Source organism: Nyctereutes procyonoides, unplaced genomic scaffold (assembly GCF_905146905.1).
Source record: "Nyctereutes procyonoides isolate TBG_1078 unplaced genomic scaffold, NYPRO_anot_genome, whole genome shotgun sequence".
NCBI classification, from domain to species: Eukaryota; Metazoa; Chordata; class Mammalia; order Carnivora; family Canidae; genus Nyctereutes; species Nyctereutes procyonoides.
This window is the reverse complement of record NW_026575125.1, coordinates 10,197,519-10,210,779: the sequence shown is the minus strand read 5'-3', so window position 1 is coordinate 10,210,779 and position 13,261 is coordinate 10,197,519. Positions and strand designations below refer to the sequence as shown.

Sequence of the window (13,261 nt, the reverse complement as noted above, 5' to 3'; positions counted from 1 at the left end):
TTCCAGCTTTGGCCTTTGGAAGGTCTTTCAGTTTTATTTTTGTTAATGAAGCATTTCCTTTCATCTGGCATTATAAAAGACTCCAGGCTCATCTTGTACATTCTCTGCCCCAGTCCTGGAATCAGCCACTGCTCCAGGCAGCCCTGGTTCCTATTATTATGGAATGGTATTGGAAACCAAATTTTAATGTTCTGAACTGGGCACTAGGTATGCTCATTTGTTACTGGGGTGTCATTGCTTCTAGGCCCTCTCAGCCTGCAGAACAAGGAAATTTGAGTATTCTAATCTGTGTAGATACACGTCTATAAATATCTGTGTATCCTTTGCATCTATATTAAGCTAAACCTAAGCTTATACTGAGGGTTCCAACAAATCCATTACCACATGGATCATTCTAGCTGCTTCTCCTTATTGATCTGTGAAATGGTGCCTTAACAGGGAAAAACCCGGCTCTCACCCTCTTCTATCCATTTAATTGTTCAGTTCCAGCATACATGTATGATGGCTTCCAAATTGTTAACCACTACCCCATAAGAAGTAATTAGCACCCTGAATACAGTGCCTATATATGGTTTCGTTTGCTTTTAGTCTTAGTCTTCATTTTCAAAGGTAGTCAGCTCAGCATCTTTTCTTCCCCATCCCCTCCAGTGAGACTGTCAGATGGTTTTGTTAGTTTGTAGGCCATCCTGAGATCACCTGACCTCCTCCATTTGCATATATGAAGGTTCACCCTTTGTACTATAGAGTTCCACAGGCTTTGACCAATATCTAGTGCTATATATCCCACCATCATAGTATCATATGAAATACCTTCGTGACCCTAAAAAAAGATTCCCTGTGCTTCACCTAATCAACCTCCTACCCCCCTCCCTCTGAGTCCCTGGCAACCATCGATTCACTTACCAGCTCTATAGTTCCACCTTTTTCAGAAAAGTATATATATATATGGAATCACATACTAGAACCCTTTTCAGACAAGCCTCTTTCACTAACTATGCATTTAAGGTTAATTTACATATATATACAAATTTTTTAAGATTTTTTTTAAGATTTACTCTCGAGAGATAATGAATGTGCTAGCAGTGGGGTGTGGGGGGTAGAGACGGGAGAAAGAATCCCAAGCAGACTCCATGTCAAGAGTGGAACCAATGCGGGGCTCAATCCCACAACCCTTTGGCCACCATCTGAGCCGAAGCCAGGAGACGGACACTTGACCAACCATACCACCGAAGCACCCCAGATTTATATTTTTGCATGGACTGACAATTCATCCCTTTAGCCAAATAGTATTCCATTGTCTGGATGTACCACAGCTTGTTTATCCACTCATCTACTCAAGGACATTTTGGTTGCTCCCAATTTCTGGTAATTATGACAAAAAAAAAAATTTGCTACAAATATTTCTATCTGGGTATCTACATGGACTGAATTTTTTCAAATCAGTTGGGTAAATAACTAGGAGCATCACTGTCAGATGGTAAAACTATGTTTAACTTTTGAGAAACTACCAATCTTCCAAAGTGGCTATACCATTTTGCATTCACACTATCAACGAATGGGAGGTCCTGTTGCTCCACATCCTCACCATTTGTTGTAAGTAGCCTGGATTTCAGCCATTCTAACAGGAGGATGGTGAAAGCTCTGTTGTTTTAATTTGCACTGCCCTAGTAACAAACGACCTTGAACATCTTTTTGTATGCTTATTTGCCATCTCTGTATCTTTGGTGACATGTCTGTTCAGATCCTTTACCCATTTTTTTCCTCAAGATTCAAGATTTTAGGGATCCCTGGGTGGCGCAGCGGTTTGGCGCCTGCCTTTGGCCTAGGGCGCAATCCTGGAGACCAGGGATCGGATCCCACGTCGGGCTCCCGGTGCATGGAGCCTGCTTCTCCCTCTGCCTGTCTCTCTCTCTCTGTGTGACTATCATAAATAAAATTTAAAAAAAATTTAAAAAAGATTTTATTTGACAGAGAGCACAAACGGGGGGGTGGGGTAGCAGGCAGAGGAAGAGGGAGAAGTAGGCTCCCTGTGGAGCAGGGAACCCAATGTGGGTCTTGATCCCAGGACCCTGGGATCATGACCCAAGCTGAAGGCACTTAACCAACTGAGCCATCCAGGTGCCCTTTATCAATTTAACTGGGTTGTCTCTTTACTGCTTTTATATATATATATATATTTTTTTTTTTTTTGCTGTTTTTTCTGTTGAGTTTTAAGTGTTCTTTGTGTATTTTTGATACAAGTCTTTTTATCAGATATGTCCTTTGCAAATATTTTCTCCCAGTCTGGGGCCTGTCTTTTCATTCTCAGTATCTTTCAGAGCAGATGTTTTTGATTTTAATAAAGTCTAATTGGTTAATTTTCTTTCATATTCTCATCGCCAACCCCAAAGTCACATGTTCTATCTCATCGCCAACCCCAAAGTCACATTTTTTTTAATGTTTTCTTACCTAAGTTTCATAGTTCGACATTTAAACTTATAACTTGTATAAGAACTAAAATAGATGGTAGATCTAAGGTCTGTGTCTAGGTTCATTTTAGTGTATGAGTGCCCCCAATTGTTCCAGCACCACAGGTGGAAAAGACCTTCCTCCCGTGAACCACCCTCACCCTTTGTCGAAAATCACTTGACTATACAGTTGACCCTTGAACAACACGGGTTTTATATGGGGATTTTTTTCAATCAATACAAGACAGTATTGTTAACATAGTTTCTCTCTTTTTTTTTTAAGATTTTATTTATTTATTCATGAGAGAGAGATGCAGAGACACTGGCAGAGGGAGAAGCAGGCTCCATGCAGGGAGCCCGACACAGGACTCAACCCGGGTCTCCAGGATCAGGCCCTGGGCTGAAGTCGGCGCTAAACCGCCGAGCCACCCGGGCTGCCCTTCATTTTAATTATTAACGACATTCTCTTCTCCAGCTTACTCTGAGAGTACGGTATATAATACATTTAGCACACAAAATATCTGTTGACAGTTTATGTTATCAGTGAGGCTTCCAGTCAACAGGCTAGTAGTTTTTGGGGAGTCAACAATTCTACATGGATTTCTGACTGCGTAATGGACATGGTTGGGAGGGTCAGAGCCCCTAACCCCCATGTTACTCAAGAGTCAACTGTATTGGCGGCGGGGAAAATGGCGGACAGGAAGGCGGGAGAGGAGAAGCCCGAGAAACCGCAGCGAGCTGGAGCCGCCAGAGTAATGGAGGGGAATGTTCCAGTCGCAGCGCTGAGAAGCGATCGGCTAAAGAAGCAGCTGCAGACGTCCCAACAAAGCCTACAAAGATCTCCAAGTTTGGATTTGCCATAGGTAGTCAGACGACAAAGCAAGCCTCAGCCATATCCATCAAACTTGGATCAAGTAAGCCTAAAGAAACTGTTCCAATGCTTGCTCCAAAAACCCTTTCAGTAGCAGCAGCTTTTAACGAAGATGAAGATAGTGAACCAGAGGAAATGCCGCCAGAAGCAAAGATGCGGATGAAGAATATTGGAAGGGATACACCAACATCAGCAGGACCAAACTCCTTCAATAAAGGAAAGCATGGTTTTTCTGATAACCAGAAGCTATGGGAGCAAAATATAAAATCTCATCTTGGAAATGTCCATGACCAAGACAATTAAATGATGTGTTTTGAAATTGGGGTGTGGGGTGGGTGTAAAGTTAAAAGGAACAGTTTCCTTTTTTAAAGAATGGTATAAGACTATCTTTGGAGCCGCCTTTTTGTTTTGTTTTTTAAAGATTGAGTGGTACACTAATAAATGAGTTTGAAATTAGAGGTAATTTATGTTTTATATACAGATTTCAAGACATTTGCTAATTTTGTAGTTTCATGTGATTAGTTTCCAAAGGTTACAGATAATAAAAAAATCAAAAAATAAAAAAAACCTTTCTAAGAATTGCATATTTTTTTAGACACAACTATTAGCACATTAAGAGGGACGCAAAAAGTTATTGTCTATTAAACTGCAAGCAATTAGTCTTAACTCCCTTATTAACCTAAAGTGTCTGGCTCCCAGGAACAGCCTTATAGAGAGGGAGTGTCGTATTGGGAGGAAAATGTTACTGAACTATTGACTGAAAGTATGTCAGATAAAATACAGCTTTTCTTTTTCCTAATGGGCATTTGTTTTGTTTCAAGTCATCATAAACTAGGTATTGCATTGCTATCGGTTGGTACAGATGCTTAGCTATTTAAAAAAATTTTTAAGAACTTTTATGTAAATTGTTGTGTATTTGAGATAGCCCACTTCACTTTAACGGGTCTTGTCTACCTTCATTAGTCTTCAAAGACCATTTGCTACGAAAGTAAATCAGTATTTTGAATGTGCTTCTCTTGGTTTTTGTTATTAGCTAGTTCCTGTAAGCATTTCCACCAGATCTTGAGGCAAATCATAAGGAAGCTGTTTCTTTTAAAATACAAACCACCACCAAAAATTTAAATGTACATAATACTTAAATATTTGGCTGTTTTTAATTTTTAAAAGGTAGAAACACCAAAAAAGCAACATTGTGTGAAGATGAAAATGAGAAAGATGCACTTTCTGTAACTTTGTTAAAGTTTACTTTAAGTTACTAACTTGTAAAAGTGAATTTGATTTGAACTTAATGCAACAATTCTTATTTTAGTACAGTAATAACAGTTCATTTGAAGTGTATACATATTAACCAATGGCCTCTCAACAGCACATTTTAGGTACTGAAGATTAAAAAGAAAATGCATCTTTAAGCATTTTATGGATTCTTTGACCACATATTCGTTGTTAGATCTATGTATTGTAGGATTTTTTTAGAATTTTTGTATATGGATTATTTTTTAATGTGACAGTTAAAACAAATCTTTAAAAGCATAGTCCCAGATAAAAGAAACAGAGTATAATGGTTTCTTTGAAAACTCCTGCAATGTTTAATTCGGAGGCAGCTTCAGACTATTTTATTGGTGGTAACTACTCGCTGAGTTCTTTTAATAGGTAATAACTCCAGAGAAGCAGCCTGTATATACTCCTAACACTTTGTTCATTTGCATTTAAGTTTTGAGTAAGCCCCAACAATGGAAATGTATATAGGACCGTTAGTTCTTACATGATTTAATTATATCAAGATACATGAATTTAACTTGCTTTAATGTAGGCAAACTTTCCACTTTGTCCATTTTACTGTTTGTTAAAATAACATCCCTTTCCTACATCATCTTTTCTTGACTCGAATGAAATATTAACCTAAGGTCAAGATGGGAGAGAAACAACTGAGATGAATGTCTTTACTAAAATACCAATAAATTTGTCAAACTCAAAAAAAAAAAAAAGTCAACTGTATTTGTCTAGATTGACTTCTGGGCTTGCCGTTCTGTCCCACCGATATATGTAGCTATTCTTTTACCCATCACAGATAAGGGTTTTAAGTTCCAGAAAACAAGGAGCCAATGTCCAAATTCTCTGCACAGCTTTTTTTCCAGCATTATCTATGAAAAGTTAGGGGTGGAAAGGATGGGTAAGTGGAATCTAGGGGAAAAGTAGTATGGCCATTCAACAACTCAGCACCCTTGAATACAGATACAATAAAATAAAACTACGGGTCTCTGTTAGGGCATAAACAACAGTTAGGTACAATATATCTCCCTACATATTTTCCAATGTTCTCAATTTTTTAATCAGAAGCCACAAAATTTTAATTTCATTTTAAAAATAGCTGTTTTAGTGTTAGCAAAGAGTTCTACCCAAATCTTGCCATGAGGATGCCTACATGCCTGCTATCCATAGTTTTTCTGAATTTCAGAACTTACACTAGGATGCTGGGTAAGGCTGGTAAGAGCTGTTCACCACATGTCTTTCTGAACCAGAAGCATTTGAACAGAGTGTATAAAGGCAAAAAACTATTTTTAAAGATAACATAAAATATCAGTAAGTGGATTATTTCTTAATATCCCTTTAGGCCTCAAGTTTCCTTCTGAAAGAATAGTTAAGCTACATATATCTACACCTTAGATCTGTGTCCTGCCCAGTATGATATGTGGCTATTTAAAATCTAAGATGCAGTTCTTCAGTTACACTAGCCACATTTCAAATGTTTAATAGTCACATGTGGCTAGTGGCTACTACATCAGATAGCAGATATAGACATTCCCATCATTACAGGGAATTTACATTAGATGCTACTGCCTCTATATTCTATACAGAATATAGAACCACTTACCATACTGAAGTTCAATTTGGATGTCCTATGCTGCAGGTACTCTGGAAGGTCTTGTGATCATATTTACTCATCCTCTGGTAACATTACTCCCAAGAGACTAGGTAATTAAGTCACAGACTAATGGTTGCAGAAAATAAGTACTCAAATGTTTGCTGAATGCTAAGTTCCTTTTTTTTTTAATTTATTTATGATAGTCACAGAGAGAGAGAGAGAGAGAGAGAGGCAGAGACACAGGCAGAGGGAGAAGCAGGCTCCATGCACTGGGAGCCCGACGTGGGATTCGATCCCGGGTCTCCAGGATCGCGCCCTGGGCCAAAGACAGGCACTAAACCGCTGCGCCACCCAGGGATCCCTGAATGCTAAGTTCTAAATGAATGCCCTACTGGGGATGGTAGCAATACTGGCAACAAAACCCAAGAGCACACCAACACAGAAGGGCTGCTATATATTGTTATAGATTATTTAAAATAGACCTAAAGAATATGTATTACAGGCAAGTTACCAGTTTAAGTTCATGCTACAAAGTCCATCATCAAGCCCAGCCCATGGTCTGGCACCCATGGCAGTTATGGACTCTATGAAGGTTGTCAAGGCCAAGATTAAAGCAATTTATCAGGCTCACATAAATACTTAATAAAAAATATATATATTTAACACTTAGTACTGACCAGATACCTCATTCTTTAAGCAAATATTAATAATCTGTAAACTACTTGAGGGAGAGATGTAGGATACAAAGATACCTAGCCTCAACATTGTTAATTTGTGTGTGTGGAAATGCTCCCAACAATGGGTGTCTTTTTTTTTTTTTTTTTTAGTATTCATGAGAGACAGAGCGAGAGCGAGAGAGACAGAGAGAGACAGAGAGAGACAGAGAGAGACAGAGAGAGACAGAGGCAGAGACACAGGCAGAGGGAGAAGCAGGCCCCATGCAGGGAGCCCGATGTGGGACTCGATCCCAGGTCTCCAGGATCACACCCTGGGCTGCAGGCAGCACTAAACCGCTGCGCCACCAGGGCTGCCCAATGGGTGTCTTTACAAAAAGTAGCTTTCAAATCATTTGTAGGGTTCTAACAACTTCTGTCTCTTCTTTGAGTAACTAAGAGCAATTAAGAAGAATGAAACGTGGGGAAGTGATTTACATTGTCAAATTGGATGAATTGTTCTATTTATTTAAAAGTTAAGGTACTGGGATGCCTGGGTGGCTCAGTTGATTGGATGTCTGCCTTCAGCTCAGGTTGTGATCCCAGGGCCCTGGGATCAAGCCCCGTATCATCAGAGGGGTGGTGCCCCTGCTCAGTGTGGAGTCTGCTCCTGTCTCCCCCTGTGTTCTCTAATAAATGGATCTTTAAAAAAAAAAAAAAAAAAAAAGGTAAGGTATTGGGGTGCCTGGCTGGCTTAGTCAGTGGACCATGTGACTCTTGATCTTAGGGTCGTGATTTCAAGCTCCATGTTGGGTGTAGAGATTACTTAAGATCTTTTTCAAAAGTTAGATTTAAAAAAAAAAAAGGATAAAAAGGTAAGGTACTGTCACAGCATGGAAAAATCAAATTCATATTAAATTCCCTACTCATACCCTTCAAGATTATTACTTTCATAGTTCTGCAGGAAAAAGTACATGACAAAAATCTTGCTATTTTTATTTTATAAAGATGAAGGCTCCTACCTTTGTTTTCTTTATCAAATCCTGAGATCTGTTAAAAGAAAATATTTCATCTTTATTCAACTGTTCAGTTATAATTAACAGACCAAAGCAGATTATGAAAACTAAACAATCCTACCAGTGATTTGTAGAGACTGGAGTCAGGGTTGATTTTAATGAGTTGTAATAGATCTTGCATAGTAAGCACCTTAAAGAAAAAAAAAATTAGACTTTTTTACATCGGTGTTTAAATGATAAACTAGGAGGCTTCTGAAGACAATTATGCTTTGGATTAAATTTAAAAATTTATAACCATGCTAATAATGTAAAATTGAAGCACTTTCTTATATTATTAACATATTAAAGTCACAAGGATAAATTTTTTTAAAAGATTTTATTTATTTATTTATTTATTTATTTATTTATTTATTTATTTATGAGAGAGAGAGAGAGAGAGAGAGAGAGAGAGAGAGAGAGAGGCAGAGACACAAGCAGAGGGAGAAGCAGGCTCCATGGAGGGAGCCCGACATGGGACTTGATCCCGGGTCTCCAAGATCACGCCCTGGGCTGAAGGTGGTGCTAAACTGCTAAGCCACTCAGGCTGCCCAATATTTTTCTTGATCACCTAATTAATCTCCAAATATTTCATAGTGAATACGTCTAATATGTCTAAATGGCTAATACCTTATAGATTATAAACACACAAATATCTGATGAACCAATGAATACATATATAATTTCCAGGGTCTCCTAACTGCAAGAAAGTTTTTAAAGTATATTGCTTCAAAATATAAATGAAGTTTTATTGTCTTTACAACAATGAATAACTAAAGCATACACAAAATAGTTTTAAACATTTTTGGGTCGCTATTCTTAATATATATTTATACTATAATGCTTATTTACTAAGTCTACCCAGAGAACATTGATAGGTTTTCAAATGGTTTTCCTTTAAAGAAAATATTCTACACAGCATTTTAGAGTAGAAACGAAGTATGTGGACTGGATTATCTACTACTGTAACAACTAAGTAATTCACTATTACTCATGCAATAAGCAAAATTCTAAAACATACTTGGAAAGTTAGGGGCACCTGGTTCAGTTGGTAGAACATGTGACTTTTTTTTTTTTTTTTAAGATTTGAGAGAGATTACACAAGCACAATGGTGGGGGGTACGGGGAAAGGGAAAAGGAGGCTCCCTGCTGAGCAGAGTTCAATGTGGGGCTCAATCCCAGGACTCTGGGATCATGACTTGAGGGGAAGCCAGATGCCTAACCAAAATGAGCCACCCAGGTGCCCTGAACATTTGACTCTTGATTTTGAGGTTGAGTTCAACCCCCACATTGGGTATAGAGTTTACTTTAAAAAAAACAAAACAGAAGAAACCTTAAAGACTGATGGACCAAATAAGAATTCCTAATGTTGATAAAGAAAATTTGGTTGTTAAGAAATAAATACAGCACATTTGAATTTTCAAATACTAACATTGTTCTTATTTTCTTAAAACTCCTGAATATGAAACTTTTGGTCAATTATAGACAAGGAATAAAAATACAGTAACAACACCAAGAGTTAAACTATGGACTTTAGGGGCACCTCGGTGGCTCAGTTGGTTAAGGCTCTGCCTTTGGCTCAGGTCATGGTCCTGGGGTCGAGACCCACATTGGGTTCTCTGCTTAGCAGGGAGTCTGCTTCTCCTGTCCTTCCCCCTATTCCTGCTCTCTTGCATGCACGTTTGTGTGCTCTGTCTCTCTCAAATAAATATTTTGAAAAATAAATAAAAATAAACCATGAACTACAGGTGGTAAGGTGTGACAATGTAGGGTCTATTGGAAAACTGTATATAATGGGGGCGTGTGGTTGGCTTAGTTGGTTAACCATCAAACCCTTGATTTCAGCTCAGATCACGATCTCATGAGAGATCGAGCCTTGCTCAAGGCTCCACAATGGGTGTGAAGCCTGCTTAAGATTCTCTCTCTCCCTCTTTCTGCCCCTCCTTGCCTCCCTCTCTTAAAAAAAAAATCAAGTATTTAATTAAAAAATGTTGCTAGTAGGGGAGGCTGTGCATGAGTGGGAGCAGGGAATATATGGGATGGCCTCTTTTCTGCTCAGTTTTGCTCTGAACCTCAACTGCTCTAAAAAATTAAGTCTATTTTAAAAAAATAGGCAAAGTTTGCTATACCAGCCTTTAAAATAATCAAGTATGACTATTTCTCCACTATTACTATTGAACATAAATTAGAAAATAGGTAAAAACAGGTGTTTTAGTTATTTGAGTAGTCCACAAATTTTTAAAAGCTATTGTATCCCTCACTTCTCTTGGGTAATCCCAAGGAATAGAAATATGTGAAGAGATTTAAATGTAGTAAGAACACAGTTTAGAGATCTAGATTTACGTGAATTCAGAGATGCCCGAGAAACGGACGTTGCTAGTGAAGGAATACTCAGCTATTATGCAGAAAGCTGTTAACAGAAAATTCAAAAATAGAAAAGGAAGGATTTTACCTTTTCTTTGGCCAAACCACTTTCCGGAAAGAAAACAGAAAGCGAATACTCATAGCCGCATCTCTGTAAGTAATCTGCCACTAGAGAGTTAGAAGCGCTGGTTAAGAGGGCACTCCCTTCCACCGAAACGGACGGGGGCTGCAGTTCTCCATTCAACACAGGGTGCATCAATTCGTGAATTAGCTTGTTTCGGAGTTGTGTCTAGCTCAAAAAACAAAAATGAAATGAGTGAAAAATTTTTCAGCAGGATTTCACTAGAGGTATGCAGATTTGTCGCATGAATTAGCATCCTTATTTCCAGAATGGTTTCAGATCCATGACCAAAAGTTAGGAACCATCCCCTATATGTTGTGTTGCCGTGTGACACAAGTAGCTCAATGAGTTTTGAAAAAAGAAACTCGTTTTCACCGACTTCCAAGTTAACTTGTGGTGAGCCAGAATGCATGTATATTCTAACTTCACTTCCCCAGGAGCCCATTTCAGGAGGTTTTAGTCAGGATACCAAGTACAGGAGACAGTTCTGCCCCTTACTCACTTTTCTGTGGACTACTGGAGGATATGAAAATATTGGGCATATTGACCAAAACAAAATTGGGTTCCCAAAAAAATAAATCTCACATACGTGAGAGAAATCAGTAAATCCAAAAAACTTACTACGATGTACTTTTTGCATACAGTATTTACATCTCAAGACATGGAAGTAATTTTCTCACAAAGTGGGTCATTTTCTCAAGCATTATTCATCTGAGTTTTAACAAAATTCCCTAAGTTACTCAGACTACTGGGTAGTTGTTCTAGTCTATTTTGGAAACACACAACTGGGCTGAGCTTAAGAGTACACTGCCTACATTCAGGAGGTTCAGCAGTAAATTATGTCTAATAAGTTCATATTAATAGAATCCAAGCAAGAAACTAATGGAGTTGTTATACCTCTTTTAGCCGTTAGCTCAAGAGTAGAAGAGCATATAATTACCAGTATAGAACAGGCCTCGGAATACATCTAAAGTCCCACAGTAAGAAGGAAAAAAAAAAAAAAAACCTGTACTCTGTATAGAATACATATGCCCTGCCTCATCTAGTATAGTTCAGTAACTGAAAACAAGAGAAATTATAGCATATTCCACCAGTAAAATTTAGAGGTGATTTAATTAGATTTGTAACAACTAAGGAACACATATATATTTTTTAACAATGTATTTTGGGGGACGCCTGGGTGGCTCAGCGGTTGAGCGTCTGCCTTCCGGCTCAGGGCACAATCCCGGGGTCCTGGGATCGAGTCCCACATCAGGCTCCCTGCATGGAGCCTGCTTCTCCCTCTGCCTGTGTCTCTGCCTCTCTCTGTCTCTCATGAATAAGTAAAATCTTTTTTTAAAAAAAGATTTAGATCCAGCTTAATAAAATGACTTAAGGGGTCTTGCAAACAAGACCCTACTGAAATAGGTTAAAATTTAGAGGAGTGACAGAAGCATAAAGATGAAAATGAGGGTAGAAAAAAAGCAAAGAATATTACAGATGAATCCCCAGCTCAACAAACACAAAAAGCAAGCCATCTAGCACTTGCTGGAAGGAATCCCAAAACTGGCTGGGGGGCTCTCCAGCAGCCAATGCAAAGAGGGAAATCCACTCAGAATTACTGCTCCTAAAATAGAAGTACAATTATTGTGGATGGGGAGGCAAACTGGGAGAGAAGAGACTTGTGGATCCTCAGCACATCTCTCTTGGAAATTAGGGTAGACTCAAAATAAGGAAAAAGACTTGATAAATTGCATTTAATGGGTACTAGACTTTGTAGTTAGCCACAAATTCTTTTCAAAAACACCCAAATAAAATGTTCATTAGGCCATTAAAAATTCAATGAATTTTAAAAATTAAAACTCAGGGATCCCTAGGTGGCTCAATGGTTTGGCGCCTGCCTTCATCCAAGGGCGTGATCCTGGGGTCCCATGATCAAGTCCCACATCGGGCTCCCTGTGTGGAGCCTGCTTCTCCCTCTGCCTGTGTCTCTGCCTCTATCTATCTCCGTCTCCCGGTCTCTCCCCCTCTCTCTCCCTCATGAGTAAATAAAATATCTTTAAAAAAATAAAATTAAAATTAAAACTCACTCAGGCCATAGTCACTGAATTGAGAAAACAAAAATTAGCCCAGACTTAGTAAGTAAAGATCTGTCTTGCCATTGGTAAAGCTGGAATAACAGAACTGAACAGCCAGCTGAAAAAAGAAACAATGTTTCTCCAGAAGATAGACTGTATTTGTTTTTTTTTTTGTTTTTTTTAAAGCTTTTTATTTTTTATATTTATTTATGATAGTCACACACACACACACACACACACACACAGAGAGAGAGAGAGAAAGAGAGGCAGAGACACAGGCAGAGGGAGAAACAGGCTCCATGCACTGGGAGCCCGACGTGGGATTCGATCCCGGGTCTCCAGGATCGCGCCCTGGGCCAAAGGCAGGCGCCAAACCGCTGGGCCACCCAGGGATCCCTGATAGACTGCATTTGTAAAGTAAACAAAGTTAGCAGAATCTGGATACCAAATCCAAACAAGGAGTACTTAAAAAGGATAAGGATAGGTCAGTATCATTTGCGACTATAAATAAAATAGAAATCTAATTCAGAAGCACAGTAAAAGAAAATATGCCATGGCCAGGAATCCAAGGACCATTCTACAATAAAAACCACATTAATGCATTAAACACTACAACTAATTCCAAATGGGTTAAACTTAAAAAAAAAAAAAAAGGCCTTCTTAAAAAATAAAAAGGGAATATTAGTTCTCTTAGAAGAACTGAGAATAGCCAGCAAAAGAAAAAAAAATAGATTTGGCCATACTAAAAACATAACATCAATATTTTTGGAATCAAATCAAAATTGAACACTGAGATAAAGTATGGCTGCAAAAAAATGGAAAAGAGATTTAGT

The 13,261-nt window shown here is 38.5% G+C and overlaps 1 protein-coding gene and 1 pseudogene across 1 annotated transcript in view; one reads left to right on the top strand and one right to left on the bottom strand.

Moving 5' to 3' along the window:
- Window positions 1-13,261, bottom strand: part of OFD1 (OFD1 centriole and centriolar satellite protein) — a 55,896-nt gene that overhangs the window by 40,244 nt on the left and 2,391 nt on the right. Inside the window, exons 3-5 of the mRNA XM_055338648.1 lie at window positions 10,339-10,539; window positions 7,972-8,040; window positions 7,857-7,884 (exon numbers count right to left, since the gene is read on the bottom strand). Of these exons, the coding sequence (XP_055194623.1) occupies window positions 7,857-7,884; window positions 7,972-8,040; window positions 10,339-10,539 (298 nt within the window). The remainder of the gene's footprint in view (window positions 1-7,856; window positions 7,885-7,971; window positions 8,041-10,338; window positions 10,540-13,261) is intronic.
- On the top strand, window positions 3,137-3,743 carry LOC129518497 (PEST proteolytic signal-containing nuclear protein-like; annotated as a pseudogene).